At 36.5% G+C, this 20,896-nt stretch overlaps 1 protein-coding gene across 1 annotated transcript in view; it reads left to right on the top strand.

Annotated features, from left to right (window-relative positions):
• The window catches only part of Dgkb (diacylglycerol kinase beta), a 750,451-nt gene that overhangs the window by 214,052 nt on the left and 515,503 nt on the right, over positions 1-20,896 (top strand). The window contains exon 3 of the mRNA XM_052185925.1: positions 4,913-4,989. Within this exon, the coding sequence (XP_052041885.1) occupies positions 4,913-4,989 (77 nt within the window). The remainder of the gene's footprint in view (positions 1-4,912; positions 4,990-20,896) is intronic.

Raw genomic sequence — 20,896 nt, 5'->3', positions numbered from 1 at the left:
TTGTTGAGTATGGGCTTTTGTAGTAGGATCTGTAGGATCTGATGATTTTTTTAAATTTCCTCAGTTTCTGTTGTAATATCTCCCTTTCCATTTCTGATTTTGTTAATTTGCATACTGTCTCTGTACCCACTGGTGAGTCTGGCTAATGGTTTATCTATTCTGTTGATTTTCTCAAAGAACAGCTCCTGGTCTTGTTGATTCTTTGTATAGTTCTTTTTGTTTCTACTTGATTAATTTTATCCCTGCGTTTGATTATTTTCTACCATCTACTCCTCTTTGGTATGTTTGCTTCTTTTTGTACTAGAACTTTCAGGTGTGCTGTCAAGCTGCTAGTGTATGCTGTCTTCAGTTTCTTTTAGGAGCTACTTAGAACTATGAGTTTTCCTTTAGCACTAATTTCATTTTGAGTTTGGGTATGTGGTGACTTCATTTTCTTTAAATTATAAAAAAATCTTTCATTTCATTTTTTTTTATTTCTTCCTTGACCAAGTTATCAATGAGTAGGACAACATTCAGTTTCCACATGTCTGTGGACTTTATGTTGTTTAAGTGACCCCAAAAATTCTTTAGGTACTTCTCAGCCATTTGGTATTCCTCATTTGAAACTCTTTAACTCTGAACCCTATTTTTAATAGGGTTATTTGTTTCTCTGGAGTTTAACTTCTCAAGATTATATATCTATATATCTATATAGATCTATATATCTATATACGTACAGATCTATAGATCTATGTATCTATGAATATATGTATATGGTATATATATGTATATATATGTGTGTATATATGTGCATATATATATATATATTTGTATGTATGTATGGAGAGAGAGAGAGAGAGAGAGAGAGAGAGAGAGATGGATATATAGATATAGTTTGGATATTAGTACTCTAAGAGATGTAGAATTAATCTTTTCCCAATCCACTGGTTGCCATTTTGTCCTATTGATAATCTTGTAGAAGTTTTGCAATTTTATGAGGTCCCATTTGTCAATTCTCAATCTTAGAGCATAAGCTGTTGGTGTTCTGTTCAGGAAATTTTTCCCTGTGCCCATGTGCTCCAGGATCTTCCATAATTTCTTTTCTACTAGTTTCAGTGTATCTGGTTTTATGTGGAGGTCCTTGATCCACTTGGACTTGACCTTTGTACTAGGAGATAAGAATGGATCAATTTGCATTCTTCTACAAGCTAACAGCCAGTTGAACTAGCACCATTTGTTGAAAATACTCTTTTTTCTATTGGATGGTTTTAGTTCCTTTAGTTTAGATCAAGTAGCCATAGATGTATGGGTTCATTCCTGGGTCTTCAGTTCTATTCTATTTGATCTACCTGCCTGTCACTGTACCAATACCATGAAGTTTTTTTATTATTATTACTCTGTAGTACAGCTTGAGGTCACAGATGGTCACCAGAGAACCCCTAAACATGATAAACAACTTCATCAATGTGGCTTGATATAAAATTAATTTAAACAGATCAGTAGCCTTCCTATACTCAAATGATAAATGGGCTGAGAAAGAATGTAGGAAAATAGCACTCCTCACAATAATCACAAACAATATAAAATATAGTGGTATGAGTCTAACCAAACAAGATCTAGACGATAAGAATTCCAAGTGTCTGACGAAAGTATTTGAGATCCATTCTTATCTCCCTGTATAAAGCTCAAGTCAAAGTGTATCAAGGAACTCCACTTAAGAAAGGGGAAAGCCTTGAACACATGGGAACAGGGGAAAAGTTCCTGAACAGAACACCAATAGCTTATGCTCTAAGATCAAGAATGGAATAATGAGACCTCCTAAAATTGCAAAGCTTTTATAAGGCAAAGGACACTGTCAATAAGACAAAACAACAACTAACAGATTGGGTAAAGATCTTGCCCAATCCTACATCTGATAGTGGGCTATTATCCAATATACATATAAGAACTCAAGATGTTTGACTGCAGAAACCAAATAACCCTATTAAAAAATGGATAAAGGAACTAAACAGAGAATTCTCAACTGAGAAAATTCAAATAAGTGAAAAGCACCCAAAGAAATGTTCAACATCCTTAATCATCAGGGAAATGCAAATCAAAACAACGCTGAGATTCCACCTCACCCCAGTCAGAATGGCTTAGTTCAAAAACTCAGCTGACATAGATGCTTGTGAGTGTTGGACCTTGAAAGGTAACCTGTGTTCTGGTTGAACTAGATTTAAATCCTGGTGACGCAGCAGATAATTCTGCAAGAGACTAAAGGCATTTGCCACGCTCCTAGACACCATGCTCCTGACAAGAGGTCTCAGCTCTCTATAATTCTGTGGCCATCAATCACCATAGGGCAATGTCCCAAGCCCCTCCACCAAGAATGTGACCACAGATCATGGTAGCCTCAAGACAGATCTCCATGTTAATGAGGTATTTAAAGGCCTGAACAGCTTAGCCAATTAAACTCTCCTTCTCAGATAATCCTCCCTTCAAAATGTATTTAACCTCAAGCCTGCCCTCAGAAAAAGAGGGGTACAGTTTCACTTATCACAACTCTCTGCCAACAATAAACACTTTAAAGCCATGAACTGCCTCTTCTCATCTGGATTGCCATGAAGAAACAGAGTAGGTCTTCCTCTAAAGAGCCAGTCCTAGTCTCATGCAGGAGGATTCTATATTCTCAGCCATGCTCACAACCAAGCCAAGCAGCTGACTGAGCAAGCCAAGGAATCTTGTCCCAGCAGGTACCAGTCAGAGCTCTCCTCCCAGCCCTTTTCCCTTTGGCCCCAGGCCAGAGCCACACCCCATCCTCAGCTCTTCTGAAGTATCCAGGGACATCTTCTGTGCTCAAGATTTAGAACCTGCTGTCCCCGCCTCCTGCAGTCTGGGAAGCCAGGAGCCTGTCCCTGCTGGTAGGTTCCCTATGTATCCAAGACTGCACTTCCCTATGCCCTGAGTGGGGTTCTGCCACTTCTCACAGCCCAATGCCCTCCCAATGGCAGCATAGGGTACATGCAGCCAAACTTACAGTGTATGCTACACCCAGGAAACCAAGCCCTGGTGGAACTCAGGTCACCATTATAACCCACAGGCAAGGGTGTGGAGAAAGAGGAACACTCCTCCATTGTTGGTGGGATTGAAAATTGGTGAGATTACAACCACTCTGGAAATCAGTCTGGTAGTTCTTCAGAAAATTGGACATAGTATTACTTGAAGACCCAGCTATACCACTTCTGGGCATATACTCATGAGATGCTCCAACATATAATGACACATGCTCCACTATGTTCACAGCAGTCATATTTATAATAGACAGAATCTAGAAACAACCCAGATATCCCTCAAAGGAGGAATGGATACAGAAAATATGGTACATTTACACAATAGAATACTACTCAGGTACTATAAACAATGACACCATGAAATTTGCAGTCCAATGGATGGAACTTGAAAATTTCTTCCTGACTGAGGTAACCCAGTCTCAAAAGAACACACATGGTATGCAGTCACTAATAAGTTGATATTATCCCAAAGCTTGGAATTCCCAAGATACAATTCACAGACCAAATGAAGCTCAAGAAGAAGGAAGGCCAAAGTGTGGATGCTTTAGTGATTCTTAGAAGGGGAATAAAATAAAGGAGGAAATATGGAGACAAAATGTGGAGCAGAGGTTGAAAATGCCATCCAGAGTCTGTGCCACCTGGGGATCCATCTCATATACAGTCTCCAAACCCAGACAGTATTGTGGATGCTGGGAAGTACTTGCTGACAGGAGCCTGATATGGCTTTCTCCTGAGAGGCTCTCCCAGAGCCTGACAAATACAGAAGTGAGGCAGACAGTTGCAGCCAACCATGGGCCTGAACATAGGGTTCAGTCTTTCTTTCTTTCTTTCTTTCTTTCTTTCTTTCTTTCTTTCTTTCTTTCTTTCTTTCTTTCCTCTCTCTCTCTCTCTCTCTCTCTCTCTCTATATATATATATATATATATATACATATATATATATATATGCATATATATTCACATTCACTTATATGTTTAGAGACAGGGTTTTAGTATATAGCTCTGGCTGTCTTGGACTCATTATTGTATAAACAAAATGGAACATTTATATTGATTTTCATTGTCTTCCATTATATTTCTCCCACTAAAGTGAATAATATTTTTGAAATGGCTTGATCAGAGAATATAATCTTATGAAAGAACTGATTCATTCAAATTTTAATGTATTATTTATCAGCCTCTGAAATGATTTTTATACAGTGATACTTATCACTACTCAATATGAAAGACCCCAATGGTTTTATTTGGTCACACAAAAACTGATCTATCTGATGTCCAAAATAGCATTGTTTAGGTTAAACCAAACTCAGAAAAAAATTCAAAAGTAAATTTGCTGATAAAAATATAAAATGAACAGAGTGTAGTTTTATGGTTATTAAAGAATGGTGTCCTCAAGCAATCTATAACAGTGATATGGATATGAGATCAGCAGGCTATACTTTAATAAGATATAATGATACTCTATCTTTTTATGTTAGGTTTATTGTATTGTTAGATTTGAAACTATCAATATACAGCAAAAAAAACCCCATAAAATCTCTTTATTTGCCACTATTATAATAGACTGTGACCTGAATCCTGGAATATATATATATATATATATATATTCTTTCCTTACTTTGGCATTATCTTTTATGACTGAGCACACTTTGTGTGCTGGGGGATGTACTGCAATGGTAGAATCCTGATCTCATTTGTGCAAGAACTTGTGTCTCCTCCTCAGCTCCCTGACTTTCTCAAAAAAATTTAATGTGTTGATTTAAAATTTGACCTATTTGTGATTATTTATATAATGTATCTTTATTTTTGATATGGGCTACTTAAACATGTTAGGATTATATAAATGTTTTGTGTGTTCTCTCTCTCTCTTTTGTTGTTGTAGATTCTACAAAGAAATTAAAGGATGTTCTTGAAGAATTCCATGGTAACGGTGTGCTTGCAAAGTATAATCCTGAAGGGGTAAAGCTTCTTTTTTTCTTTATCAGTTTAATAATGTGCTTGCTAGATGAATTTTCTTTATGGAAAATTCTAGAAAAATATGTATATGTGTGTTTATATAAATGCACACACATATACTATACTTCCGCATATATATGTATATGTATATACATGTATATATCTCACATACCATAAACCATTTAACACATTTCATATAATAAAGTTCATAACAAATAGGTACTCTGGAAGGCCACTAAATATAGTATATTTTATACTATCTTTATTGATGAAAATTCTTCTAGAATGTGTGTTCTTAAGAAAATCTGTATCATTAATATGTTGCTTGAGATTTTTTCCTAGAAGTTAGGAAACAGGATTAGACAGAAAAAAAGAAGGATACATTTAACCAATGTCCTATGTTCTACAACTTTTAATCTAAAATTGGCATGAGTAAGGGACAAGGAGTAATTTCCTCTAGGTGGATGTAAACATTGTATCTTAATGAGCCACCCAAAGGACAGTTAAATTCCCTTCTTATTGTGTATTTTTTGGTTTATAAATAATTTGTCTGCTCCTTCAATTCTTTTTTAATATAATATTTTACAGAGTTCATTTACAAATTATTTGCTAATTAATTCTCCATTTATTATCATCTGAGAGATGTTATATAATGTCTGCTCATAATTGCCATGAGTTTGTTTGTAGGTTCATTAATGGATATTTGAATATAGGAGAATAAAAACAAACAGATCTCTGCAAAAATATGTCTATATATGTCATCCAGATTTGTCTATAGAATGATATATCATTTGTTTCTGCATACTTATAATAATATAATTCCTACTCATCATTCAAGATATTTCTTCTGTGGAATGACTACGTTTTAACAGTTTTATAATCCCCATCAGTATTTCTCACAGGTTTTTGTTTTGTTGAAACTCAGACTGGTCTCAAACTTGCAAACTCTTACCACAGTTATCCAAGTGTGAAGAAGGAAGACATGTGTCTTAGTTAGGGTTTCTATTCCTGCACAAACATCACGACCAAGAAGCAAGTTGGGGAGGAAAGGGTTTATTGAGCTTACACTTCCACGTTGCAGTTCATCACTAAAGGAAGTCAGGCCTGGAACTCAAGCAGGTCAGGAAGCAGGAGCTGATGCAGAGGCCATGGAGGGATGTTTCTTACTGGCTTGCTTCCCCGGGTTTGCTCAGCCTGCTCTCTTACAGAACCCAAGAGCACCAGCCCAAAGGTGGTACCACCCACAAGAGGCCCTCCCCACTTGATCACTAATTGAGAAAATGACCCACAACTGGATCTCATGGAGGCACTTCCCCAACTGAAGCTCCTTTCTCTGTGATAAATCCAGCCTGTGTCAAGTTCACACACAAAACTAGCCAGTACAACATGCATAACCATATCAGCTTTCATTTCATGTTTTATTTTCTCTACATAATTCTACTCATAATTACACATTTCAAAAGTAACCCATGTTTTACAATGTGACTTTAATGATTGCTAATAATGGAGGATGTATCATCTATTTTAATGGCATTTCTCCTATCAAATGCCAAGAAAGAATCAGATACATGCTATGTGTTCCCCTGCTGTTTTATGTTCATAGATGTTGCATAGTAAAAGAGTTAAAATTAGTGGATGTTTATAAAACAAAAAGTCTCAAAGTACACAAGAGTAGATTGGGGGAAGAAGAGAAGACAACAATAGTGAATTTTTGTCAAACTCTAAATGCTGTGTAGTACTCATTGCCCCATAGATACTTGAAAATACACATCTTTACATATAAACTTAAAATATTTATCCTTTCTAAATATAGCAGCTGCTTGTCAGCAGCTTAGGATTTGTATATAGTGATATTTTTTGCATTGTATTCCTTCTATAAAAACTGCAAGACTCTTCATAACATTATTTGTTTACTGATTATAAGTCACCATAGAATTATGTACAGTAATTAACAGATGTATTCATAAATACAACATAATGTCAGCTCTTCAGTAATGTGCTGACTCTCCATGAATAATAAAATTTATTGAAAGCATTAATATAATTCTAGTTGAAAAACAGAAAAATTGATCTTATCACGACCCCAAAGCAACTCTAAATTATGAGTAAGAAGGAAACTACTATTTAAAGTAAATATTAGTAAGAATTTTTCTTTAAGATAAAAATAAACTAATATGACTCTTTTAAGAGTAATTCTGCATTTTATAAATTATCTAGAAAACAACTAGAGATATATGAGGTACATAATGAAACATCGCAAGATTATTGCTTTGTAGAGACCTCATCTGGTTAATTCAAAATTAAACCAATGCTGTGAAACAATTCTTACAAATCACACAAGAAGTTATTATTCTATCTTAACTGGTCAAATTGCTCCAATGTTACTTGCACAATTATATATAAGTAAGAATGTGCGTAAAAAAGAAAACTTAAGAAAATTTCAACCAAGCCTAGTTTTAGAAATGACAAATGATCCCTTACTTTAAAATAATTGCCATTACTCTTGAAATGTTTTTGTAAATTGAAAGAGAAGCATATATCCCTTGTGCTTCACTTATATCTTAGATAAAGTTATTAAATGCATTGCTTTGCTTATAGATATTTAAAACAATATAAAACATTGTATGGGAAACTTCTATCAAGAATGTGGTCTATTTAGAACTGTTTCAACAGTAAAAAATTATAAGACAAAAGATTTGAACAAAAACAGTTATTTTCAATTTGATATTTAAAAGCCATTTAATAACGCTTTCTAGAAAATTTGTGTAAAGAAAATCTAAATAATAGTTTTAAATGATATCTAAAAATTAAAATTTTAAAACATCTGATGTTCCAACATAAACAAAAGTAAAATTTTAAAATAATTTTATGTTCAGCAAAATAAAATGATGAATGTCATAAAATTAGTAAACTTTGGTATATGAGAAAATCCAGCTTGTTTTTGCATGTTTTTTCCTTTTTTTTTTTTTGTTTGTTTTTGTCTTGGATGTTAAATTTGATTCCAAAATAGTCTTGGACTATTTAATACCTTTCCCTAATAAAAGGAATAATGTAAGAGAGGAAAAATACAGTCTAATATACTTTTATATATAACCCATTTTTATTACTAGTTGTAATCATATTTGTTTTTAATCCTTATATTTGATTCAAACCAATAGAAACTATTGGTGTATGCTCAAGGAATCATGTAGCCAATTGTTCTCAATTTATGGTTTAAATCAAACTCACAGAGATCTTTTTAAAGCATGGATTGTCGCTTGCCTCCTCCCTGTTCTAGATGTTCCTTGAGTGTTTCTGGGGGTGGGATCATGATTTCCTTTCCCAACAGTTTTCCAATATATGTATATGCTGTTGTCTTGCATCAGCATTTTGAGACCCCTGCTACACAGGGCACATTTGAAAATCAATCTATATTCTTTAAATTTTAGTGAAAATTTCGGAAAAATGAGATATATGGGTACAAATTCCTTTACATTAACACATGTATTCTTTCTTTCCTTGCATGCACAGAAACAAGATATTCTTAACCAAGTAAGACATTTTCTTTTCTATTGAAATCTACCTTCTGATTTGAACTATGAATTACTTACCCATACCACTAATTATACTTATACTAACTAGGCTAACTAGGCTTCCAAAGCCATGCTAGATAACCTACAGTACATAAGATTAAAACAGAACAACAGAAAATTCCCCAATTAGGATTACAAGTAGAGATTTGGTTTAGTAACCAGATGAAAAAATGTCCAAATAGGTTAGAGAATCTGGAGTTTAATTTTCTCATTTTATGAAATATATCAGCTTCAGGTAAGTTTATTTAAGGGACATGATAATCAGTCCACAGTGTGTTATTTGAAAATTCAATAAAAACAAAATAGTAAAGATGTTTTAATTTTAATTTGTTTACAAATCTATGTTAATTCTGTGGAGAAAACATAATTACAATTCTATGTTAATTCTGTGGTGAAAAGGCTGCTGATATTTCACTCTTTAGAGAAGGGTAAGAAATCTTTTGTTGATAAAAATCTGTGCTGTGAACACAGCTCTTCTAGAAGTTCAATGAAGGGTGCAGAATCTATACACATTACTTAGTGCTAGAAATAAACATTTCAGCAAAGTAGATATCCTATCGTCATGTTGTTATCAATTCAAGAATATTCTTGGACCTGAAGAGAAGCCTCAGTGGGAAATATGTTTGTTTTGTAAATATAAGAACCTGGTTTTTTGGCAACTAGCACCCACATAAAAAGCCTGGCATGGAAGTGTTGTACAAAATTCCAATTTTGGAAGGCAAAGAGAGAAGGCCAGACAGTCTAAGCAATCAGTGAACTCTAGCTTCAGTAAGAAAAGGATGGATAACAATAGAAACAGCTGGCATGCAACTCTGACTTCCTTTAGGAACATAAACTCATTGTCAAGCATACATATATACATGCTCTCTCTACATATGGATATATATGCTTACTTCCATTCTAGTGCAGTGATAATCTGTGTGAACATGATGTGGAACATAGCAATGGACAGGAAGGCATGGTGCTCTAGCACTAACTGAAACTGACATCTTAAGAGCTCATAATCACAAGGCAGAGGAGCAGAGAGACCCTGGAAATCAGAGGATTCTTTTTTTTTCCCAAGACAGTGTTTCTCTGTATAGCCATGGCTCACTCTGTAGACCAGGCTGGACTCAAACTCAGAAATCCACCTGCCTCTGCCTCCCAAGTACTGGGATTAAAGGTATGATCCACCACTGTCCAGCCAGAGGAGTCTTTTACAACTTCAAATCTCACCTTCAATGTCACACCTCCTCCAACAAGGCCACATCTCTCACTTGCTCCCAAACAGTCCCACCAACTAGGGACCAATAAGTGGCTTTCTTCTATTCCAGCATGCTCAGCTCATCCCCACTAAATAGCATTGTTCAGCATCTTCACTCAGCAAACACATCTTTTCATACCACCTGCATCACCACTTGGGGCTTTTTAAAAATTGAACTCAAAATTAACTCTCACGTTTTCTCCAATAAGCAGAATGTTTCTATGTTCTGGTATCTGGCACTACCTCTGTTCTGTATGCTAACACTCTTCATTAGCTAACTGATCTGTTGTAGAACAGAAAGAGCAGACAATGTTGAGGAGTACCACATGGAGGGCCGGTGCTAAAAGATGTGGTAAGATATATATGTTGGTGTTTCTAAACGAGCAACATTTTTCATAACTGTGGTCTGGAGTTCTCTATATATTTTCTATCAGTAGTTATATTTGGTTTAAGGTTCACATATGCTTTTACAGCTCCTATAACTTGATCTAACTGTGGTACTCTGCTCTGTGGTTTCTGATAAAATTTAGACCTTTCATATTCATACAAATTTGATTCTATGACTTTCATTGAGAAACCTATAAATACAGAACCTACAGTATGTAATATTGACAAAACTCCCAGGCTTAGTTTGTTTGCCTACAAAATGTAATTATTTTAAAGGGGTTTATGTTGATAAATGTTAAAATCTAAAGTACCTGAAAAAGAAGTAACTCCTTATCTGAATCAGAGTGGTTGTTCCTTTAGTGCCTCAAAACATGTTTAACTAGCCTTATGACAAAACTATTCCTCCACTTCCTAATATATCCCAGATGAACTCATGTAAGTGAAGTGGTGCTTGATATCAGTCTAGAACACACCAAATTCATTTCAATCATGGTTCTGGGTCCTTGAGACCATCCAAAAGAGTTCTGTGGGTAAGAGATCAACAGCCACTAGATGTGCATATGATCAGTCTCATAAAGTAGAGATTTTTGCTTCAAGAGGAACAGTGTATTAGTTAGGGTTCTCTATAGTCACAGAATTTATGGGCAGTCTCTAGCTAGTAAGGAAATTTGATGATGACTTACAGTGTGTAGTCCAGCTCCCCAACAATGGTCAGCAGCAGCTGTGAATGGAAGTCCAAGGATCTAGCAGTTTTTCAGTCCAACAAGGCAAGCAGGCAAAAAGGAGATAGAATATTCCTTCTTCCAATGTCCTTATGTAGGTCTCCAGCAGAAGGTGTGGCCCAGAAGGTATATGTCAACACAACTGGATCTGGGACTTGCTTTGTCTCAGATGACCTTGAACTCAGAGATCCCCTTGTCTTAGTTTCCTGTGATTCATAGCCACTATGCCTCAAGATCTCTATGACAAGATGTGGGTCAGAAACTTGTATCTCCTAGACTTAAGATCAAGATCACAGGTGACCTTTCCAAAACTGGATTGTAATTCATTCCAGTTATAGTCAAGTTGACAACCATGAATAGCCACTACAAGCAGGATATACAATAAGGTATAAGCAGAAGACAGAGAATGAGAAGGATAAGGAGCAGAAAGCAAAGAAATAATGATGGGGAGAAGCTGAAAGAGAAAGGGACCTTCTCTAATGCTGATGTAAAAGTGAAATCTGATCCATTTGTCCCAAGACAGACACAGAGAAGTGTCTCTGAGGCAGTCAGTCACCTAAACCCTATAACATCCAGGATGACTTCAAGAAAAATAAGACTGACTTCTACAAGGAGGACATGGGTGAGCATGATAAGGACAAAAGTAAGAAAAGGATGGAACCTGAGTTTGATGATAAGCCCAAATTCATTTCTAAGATCATAACCTCAGAGCCAGTGCAAGCAAACACTAGGAAGGAGACAAGTCATGCAAGTGGAATTGTCTGGTACATGCAAGGAGGGAGAAGCAGAGAAAAGCTGAGAAGATGGAGAAGGAGATCTGGAAAGGGAGACCATGCACCTATCAAGCAGAATAAAAGTAGACACAGGAGATTTGTACCAGAAAAGAATTTCCAGTTGACTGCATGCAAAGTGGTTCAGGAGAAAAGTTCATCACCTCCCTCAAGGAACACTACTGAGAGAGCCATAGTAAGCTGGGGATAAAAAAGAAATTTTTCCTCATGGAAGTTCTTTTCCATTACTCAGCAGGCCTGGTCAATGGCCAGATGGGTTCCTTTAATGAGGACTGTGCATGATTCAGTGACTTATTGGCTCAGGAAGCAAAGCTTTGTCAGCATCTGGACCATAGCAATAAAAAGGACCAGCAATTGAATTGCATTTTCTATTACATACAGTCTGCTCAGTCACAGCACAGAACCTCAGAATTGCTTACCCTGCACATAGTAACAATTGTTCATCATGTTAAAGAGGATAAATTTGGATCCTCTTGAATGGCATTGCTAATTACCTAAAGAGAGGAAATAAACAAAAACGAGCTAAAAATAAGAAAATCCCAGAGATACACAGGGAGGTAGACATTTTTTCCAGTGCATTCAGAAAACATGGTTTACCTCATGAGGAGTTAAAAAGTCTACAAGGTTGAAGGAAAATACAAAGATGATCCTTTGAACTTCCCCCTTCATATTAAATGTCATAAAAACAAATAGAAAAAAAAAACAAACAAAAGCATAAGTAGAGAGATCTTAAGTGAAGTAAATCAAGAGCATCAGTGGCCCAGACCCTAGCCACTCAAGAGAAAGGTCAACAAAGAAAACCCAGAAAGGGTCAAAGAAGTGGAAGAAGCACTACAGTTCAAAAAGGCCAATCTAGGTAGGCCCTCCTCTTCATCTGCCCAAGTGTCTTATTTATAAAATGTAAAGGAGTGCACCAAGGAAGCAGAGGAGAGAAAGACAAATACCTCCAGTTTTGATAAATCCAGATTGGGGACCAAATAATTTGTGACTTCAACTTCATGGGTCTGAAAGAAAGAGGCAGCAGAGCTCAGGGAACCATTCAAATTCAAGCAAGAGGGAGAGTTTGTGGCAGAGGAAATATTCTGGTGACAACAACAACAACAAAAAACAAACAACAATAACAACAAACAACAGTAGCAACAATGATTTTCAAGAGAAGAAAACAAGAAAAGGAATAGGATTCAGAGTACATACCTAAAGCAAGAAGTATTATTTGCGTGACAACCAGCAAGGCAAGGGCAGAGACAAATGGCTGAGCCATGGCTACGTAGGTTCATGAACATGTAGGTTCATGTTCCAAAGGTCTAGTACTAGCCCCAAGTAGGCCCATGACAAATTCAGTGGGGAAGAAGGAGAGATTGAAGGTAATGAGAGTGGGACAGAGATCAAAGAGAAGGACAGGTTATGGCCCACAGCTGATTATGATTACCTGATGGAGCTCTTGCCCACGGGAGAAAGGTTCTTGGTGAGGCTTGTGAAGCTAAACAAGGAGCCTCAAAATTACTGAAAACCCCACCATACAACCACAGCCATACAACCATTCAGCCACACCGAATCTATGATAGCAGTTTGTTGCTGGTACCATCACAATAAAGAGAGTATTCTTTGAACAGAGGTGTGTAGCAATAGGGGATGGGGAACTGAGGGTACCCACTAGAAAGTCCTAAATGCCAGGGACCCAAGAGGTTGCCAGGACCTAACAAGGATTACATTAGCTGAAATACCCAAAAAAGGGAGATAAAACCTGTACAGACTACACCCAGAGGATAGGCATGGCCCCTGGTTGAGGGATGGGGCCACTCATCTGTCTCAAGAATATTAATCCATATTGCTTCTATCAATAATAAATACAGGGAGAAAGAGTGGAGGGGAGAATGGTTTAGAAACCCCACAGGAAGAGCAATATCAACCAACAAGACCCTAAAAGCTCCCAGGGACTAAACCATGAAATAATGAGTACATATGACGGGACCCATGGCTCCAGCCACATATGTAGCAGGGGATTACCTTATCTGTCATCAATGTGAGGGGAGCCCCTTGGCCCTGTAGAGGCTCAATGACCCAACATAGGGGAATGCTAGAGTGATGAGGCAGGAGTGAATAAGTGGGTAAGGGAATAGCCTCATAGAAGCAGGGGGACAGGGGAGGGGATAGGTGGTTTAAGTGGGAAGGGGATAACTTTGAAATGTAAATAAATAAAATAACCCATAAAATAAAATAAAGAATGCTGTCACAGAGCCCAGGATTAGGCTCTTGTTTTGAGGACACACACACACACACACACACACACCACACACACTACCAACAACAACACTATCACTCCCAACAACAACAACATCAAAATGACAGGAATTAACAATCATTGGTCATTAACATTCTCAACATTAATGAAACCTTCCCCTAAATTGACCATATAGATGGTCACAAAGCAAGCCTCAACAGATGCAAGAAAATTGAAATAACTAATTTTATCTTATTAGATCAAGATAAATTAAAGCTGGACTTCAACAACCACAGAAACATCAGGAAGTCTACTAAGTTATAGAAACTCAACTAGAAAACATCATACTAAGTGAGGTAACCCAGACTCAAAAGGTGACTCATGGTATGCACTCACTAATAAGTGGATATTAACCTAGAAAACTGGAATACCCGAAACATAATCCATACATCAAATGAGGTACAAGAAGAAAGGAGGAGTGGCCCCTTGTTCTAGAAAGACTCAGTGAAGAAGTATAGGGCAAAACCAGAAAGGGGAAGTGGGAAGGGGTGGGTGGGAGGACAGGGGGAGAAAAGGGTGCTTATGGGACTTTCGGGGAGTGGGGGCTAGAAAAGGGGAAATCATTTGAAATGTAAATAAAAAATATATTGAATAAAAAAAAAAGAAACTCAACTCTCTACACAATGATCACTAGATAAGGGACAAAATAAAGATAGAAATTAATGATATTCTAAAATTCAATGAAAAAGGAGGGGCAACATACCAAAATTTATGAGACACAATGAAAGCATTGCTAAGAGGATAATTCCTAGCACTAAATGCCTTCATAAAGAAATTAGAGAGTTCTCATACTGGTAGTATAAAAGTGTACCTGAAACCTCTAGAAAAGGAAAGGCGAACATAGCCAAGAAGAGTAGACAGCAGGAAGTAATCAAAACTTGTGCTGAAAACAATCAATTAGAAACAAAGAGAATAATACAAAAAATTAATGACAGCAAGAGTTTACTCCTCCAGAATATCAACATGATAAACAAACTCTTAATCAAACTGATTAGAGAAAATATCCAAATTAACAAAATCAGATATGAAAAGGGAAACAACAACAGATTCTGAGAAAACCTAAAAATCGTTAAGTCTTACTACAAAAGTCTATAATCCGCAAAATTATAAAATCTAAATAAAATAGAAGATTTTTTAGATAAATCCCACTTACCAACATTAAATCAAGATCAGGTTAACCATTTAAACAGTCCCATAATCACTAAGGAACCAGTCAGAATGGCTAAGATTAAAAAATCAGGAGACAGCAGGTGTTGGAGAGGGTGTGGAGAAAGAGGAACACTCCTCCACTGCTGGTGGGGTTGCAAATTGGTACAACCACTCTGGAAATCAGTCTGGCGGTTCCTCCGAAAACTGGGCACCTCACTTCCAGAAGATCCTGCTATACCACTCCTGGGCATATACCCAGAGGATTCCCCACCATGTAATAAGGATACATGCTCTACTATGTTCATAGCAGCCCTGTTTATAATTGCCAGATGCTGGAAAGAACCCAGGTATCCCTCAACAAAAGAGTGGATGCAAAAAATGTGGTATATCTACACAATGGAGTACTATTCAGCCATTAGAAACAATGAATTCATGAAATTCTTAGGCAAATGGATGGAGCTAGAGAATATCATACTAAGTAAGATAACCCAGACTCAAAAGGTGAATCATGGTATGCACTCACTAATAAGTGGATATTAACCTAGAAAACTGGAATACCCAAAACATAATCCACACATCAAATGAGGTACAAGAAGAAAGGAGGAGTGGCCCCTGGTTCTGGAAAGACTCAGTGAAGCAGTATTCGGCAAAACCAGAACGGGGAAGTGGGAAGGGGTGGGTGGGAGGACAGGGGAAGAGAAGGGGGCTTACGGGACTTTCAGGGAGTGGGGGGCTAGAAAAGGGGAAATCATTTGAAATGTAAATAAATTATATCGAATAAAAAATTAATAAAAAAGAAGCAGCAATCAAAAATGTACTACCCCCTCTAAAAAAAAAAAAAAAAACAGCCCCTAGGGTCAGATGATTTTAGTGCAGAATTTTATCATACTTTTAAAGAAGAGATAAATACAAATATTTCAGGTTGAAAGGCTTGGAAGAGATCAGAAATTCAAGGAGTATACCTAAACATAATAGATTTAATATACAGCAAGGTCATAGCCAATACTAAATTAAATGGAGAGAAATTTTAAACAATCCCACTAAAATTAGAGAAAATACGAGGCTGCTCACTCTCTCCCTATCTATTCAATATAATACTTGAAGTTCTTACTAGGGCAATAAGACAACAAAAGGAGATCAAGGGAACATAAATAGGACAGGAAGATGTCAAGGTATCACTATTTGCAAATGATGTGATAGTATACATAAGGAACACCCACATTTTTACAAGAGAACTCATAAAGCTGATAAACATCTTGAGCAAAGTGACTGGGTACAAAAAAAAAACTGAAAAGAAAAACCAGTGGCCGTCCTTTATACAAACAACAAGTGGACTACTAAAGGAATTAGAGAAACAATACCCATCATAATATAAAATACTTTGGAGTAACACTAACCAAGGAAGTGAAAGATCTGCATGAAAAGAACTTCAAGTCCCTGAAGAAAAAAATCGAAGAAAATATCAGAAGATGGAAAGATCACCCATTCTAATGGATAGATAGGATTAACATGTGAAAATGACCATCTTACCAAAAGTAATCTGCGTGTTCATTGCAATCCCCATCAAACTTCCAACACAGTTCTTTATAGACTTTGAAAAGGCAATTATTTTTCAAAGTCTATAAAGCAAAACGTCATATGGAAAAAAGGAAACCCAGGACAGCTAACAGTCCTGTACAATAAAAGAATTTCTGGAGGTATAATCATTCCTGATCTCAAGTTGAACTAAAGACCAATAGTAATTAAAAACTACATTGTATTGGTATAGAAACAGACAGGATGAACAATGGAATAAAACTGAAGACCCTGAAAAGATTAAAAAAGAATTTACCTATAGATACTTGATTTTTGACAAAGAAGCCAAAAACCATAGAATGGAAAAAGAAAGTGTCTGCAATAAATGGTGCTGGTCTAAGTGGATGTCTGTGTAGAAGGATGCAAATAGATCCATATTTTTCACTGTATACAAATCTTAAGTACTTGTGGATCAAATACCTAAACATAAAACCAGATGAACTAAATCTAATAGAAGAGAAAGTGGGGAATAGCTTTGAGTGCATTGATACAGGAGACAGATTCCTGAACAGACTGGCTCAGGCTCTAAGATCAACAACTGACAATTGGGACCTCATGAAACTGAAAAGATTTTTACAAACTCTACATCTGACTGAGAGTTAATATCCAAAACATATAAAGAATTAAGTAGTTAGACACCAACAAACCAAATACCCAATTAAAAAATGGGATGCAGAGCTAAAGAGAGAATTCTTAACAAATGAACCTCTAATTGAAAAGAAGCACCTAAGGAAATGTAGTTTCCTTAGTCATTAGGAAAATTCAAATCAAAACAACCCTAAGATTCTAACTTACACAAGTCAGAATGACTAAGATAAACTCAATTGACAGCACATGATGGAAAGGATGTTGAACATGGGGAACACTTGTCTATTGCTCGTTAGAGTGCAAAGTTGTGCAACCACTTTGGAAATCAGAAAGCTAGGAATATTTTTACTTCAAGACACAGCTGTACCACTCCTGGACGTATATCCCCAAAAGGTACCCTAGTATACTACATGGAAACTTGCTCAACTGTGTTCATAGCAGCTTTATTTGTACAGCCAAAACCTGGAAATAATCCAAATGTCACTCAACTGAAGTGAAAACTGAGTAAAGAAAATGTGCTATATGTACACAGTGGAATGCTATTCAGCTATTTAAAACAAAGACATCATGAATTTTTAGGCAACTGAATGGAAGTTGGGAATACCATTCTGAGTGATGTTTTCTAGAGCCAAAAGAAATGTATGGTATATACTTGTTTATAGGTACACATTAGCCATAAAATACAGGTTAACCATACTGCAGTTTATAGACCCCAAGAAACTGGGTAATAAGGGAGGATACATGAATATCATCAGAGGGGCAATAATCATAGAGAGGTGGATGTAAAGAGAAAGAGGGAACTGAGTAGGAATGGTGGTGAATAGGGAAACTGGGCTGGTGATTGGGTATGGAGAAAAGAGTGGTGGGAAAGGGTTGAACGTGTGAATGGAAATTGGTGGAGTCATCTCTGGGATTACCTGGAGGTCTGGGATGGGTGAGGATACTGTGTGTCAGCCTAGGTGAGATTCTTACAAGATGGAGATATAAACCATGAAGTGGCCAGCTACTAAAGCCAGACAAGACTATAGAGGAGAAAGAGAGACATCAACCTTCCCACAAAACCTTCTGTTCACAATTTGTCTTGCATACAAAATGTGCAGGGATATCATACTAAGTGCGGTAACCCAGACTCAAAAGATGAATCATGGTATGTACTCACTAATAAGTGGATATTAACCTAGAAAACTGGAATACCCAAAACATAATCCACACATCAAATGAGGTACAAGAAGAACGGAGGAGTGGCCCCTTGTTCTGAGAAGATTCAGTGAAGCAGTATAGAGCAAAATCAGAACAGGGAAGTGGGAAAGGTTGGATGGGAAAACAGGGGGAGGGAAGGGGACTGATGGGACTTTTGGGGAGTGGGGTCCAGAAAAGGGGAAATCATTTGAAATGTAAATAAATATATCAATAAAAAAAAATCAAACCAAAAAAAAAATTGAACAGAGACTGAAGGAACAGCCAACCGATGACTGTCCCAAGTTGAGACCCATCTCATGCAAGAAAACCAAGCCCTAATACTTTTAATGATATGCTGCTATGCTTACAGACAAGAAGCAAGCATAACGTCTCCTGAGAGGTTTCATCCAGTAGTGGATGGGGGCAGATGCAGAGACCCACAGCCAACTATCAGGCAGAATCGAGGGAGTCTTGTGGAAGAGTTGAGGATAGAATTGAGCAAGCTGAAGGAGTCAAGGACATCACAAGAAGATCAAATAACCTGGATCCCTGGGCTCAAAGAGACTAGGCCACCAACCACGGAGTATGCAGGGGCTGAATGTCAACCCCTTAAACATTTGTATCACATGTGCACTTGGTCTTCATGTGGGATCACTGACAAGTGGAGCAGAGGCTATCTCAGTCTATGTTCTCTGCCACTGGATCCCCTTCCCCTGACCCGGACCTCTTAGCTGGGCTTCAGTGGGAGAGGATGTGCCTGGTCTTCTGGGGCTAGATGTCCCAGAGTAGGGTGGTCCTCAAGGGAGCTTCCCTTGGGGGAAGGGATTTATCAGAGTGGGTTCAGGAATATAGAAGATAAGGGGGTTATGATCAGAATGTAAAGTGAAAAAAAAATAAATTAGTGGAGAAAAAGGATTTTTTCATTTTATTGTCTAAATATCCCAAAAATAAATGATACCTATAGTTGAAATTTCCACACTATTCTATACTGTAAAGTAAATGTACAAATTAAGTGTATAATACATTTATAACAAAAGTCATTGTTTAGGCCATGTTATTTTAGGTGATCTTTCAAATTGTTTTACAGAGAAAAGCAATGGTCACTCAGGAAGCATTGGAAAATATTTCCTTAGTGAATGTGATTAGGGAACATTGAGTCAGATGAGTTTTGGCAGTAAGATCATTTCGGTTTCAAAACTATGAATATATATATATATCACCAGAAGTATAGAGATTTGCCCAAGATTACAGTAAAAAAATGCCAGGAAACAGTTTCACATACTCAATATTTTAACTATAGATCTTATGAAATCATTTCCTGTATTCATTGAAGAAAAAACAGAATACTCCATTCTTATATATTCAGTGGTACACTTCTTAGAAGTAAGATGTTTTTAAAAGTTTTATACACTGACTGAACTCAGTAGTTTGAGAGTGCTCTCTGATTACAGAATAAAAAGAAAAGCTGAAGTTTTGATTTAGGAAGAGAGTGAATTTTATCATTTTTAAGCCAATAAAAAGGCAGATTAAAATATAAAACCACTAATATATTTCCAAGACATAATTACTTTTATTTCATTTATATTTTTATTTTACTATCAATATACCCAAGATTCTTAAAAGCACTTTAGGCTTATTTTTATTCATACAACTGTAAAATGTTGATATCATGCATCAAATTTAATGAAGAAACTACTAATAAGAAGGGTAATGGATTATTTTAATTTCTTAAGAATATAATCAATAAAATAACTGAATATCTATTCCAGTGTTGAGGGAAAGCATCCCAGACACACATTATACCAGCTCTCCCAATGTAAGACTTTTGCAGTCTACCAGTCTGTTAACACTTCTTATTGGTTTAATTCCACAATTTTTTCTATAACATGATAAATCTCAGCTGTATGTATGCATGCACATATATATACACACATGTATTACATATACACGTGTGCATGTCTACACATATATGCATATTACATATATAGGTACGTAGGCACATTGATACATAGATATAATTTAATCAGATCATTACCCATGTTTTAAAACTTTACATTTTCTACAGATACCTTAAAATATAAAGTTTATTTTAAGCTTACTAAAAATAATAACATGACAAAATATGTTCATAATGAAGAAAAATATAGAGCATATACATTTTCTTTTACTTTCCCCAAATAATATTAAACGTAAAGATAGGCATTTTTTCATTTTAAAAGAGATAGCTTACAGAAATTTTCCCTACCTTTCACTCAGTCTATCAAAATGAAAAATATTTCATCTCAGTGAGCTGGATAACATGGGTGAAGAAAGTTCTCTCCAGGGCTCTGGAGGTGAGGCAGATCATTCCGTGATATCTGTTGCTCTTCAGAGGCCAGCATTTGTTTCCGGGCTGTCTGTAACTATGCTATGCCTAGTAATTT

The sequence above is a fragment of the Apodemus sylvaticus genome, chromosome 6, assembly GCF_947179515.1.
Source record: "Apodemus sylvaticus chromosome 6, mApoSyl1.1, whole genome shotgun sequence".
In the NCBI taxonomy this organism is placed as follows: Eukaryota; Metazoa; Chordata; class Mammalia; order Rodentia; family Muridae; genus Apodemus; species Apodemus sylvaticus.
The sequence above is the reverse complement of the archived record's forward strand: the minus strand, read 5'-3'. Positions and strand labels throughout refer to the sequence as shown.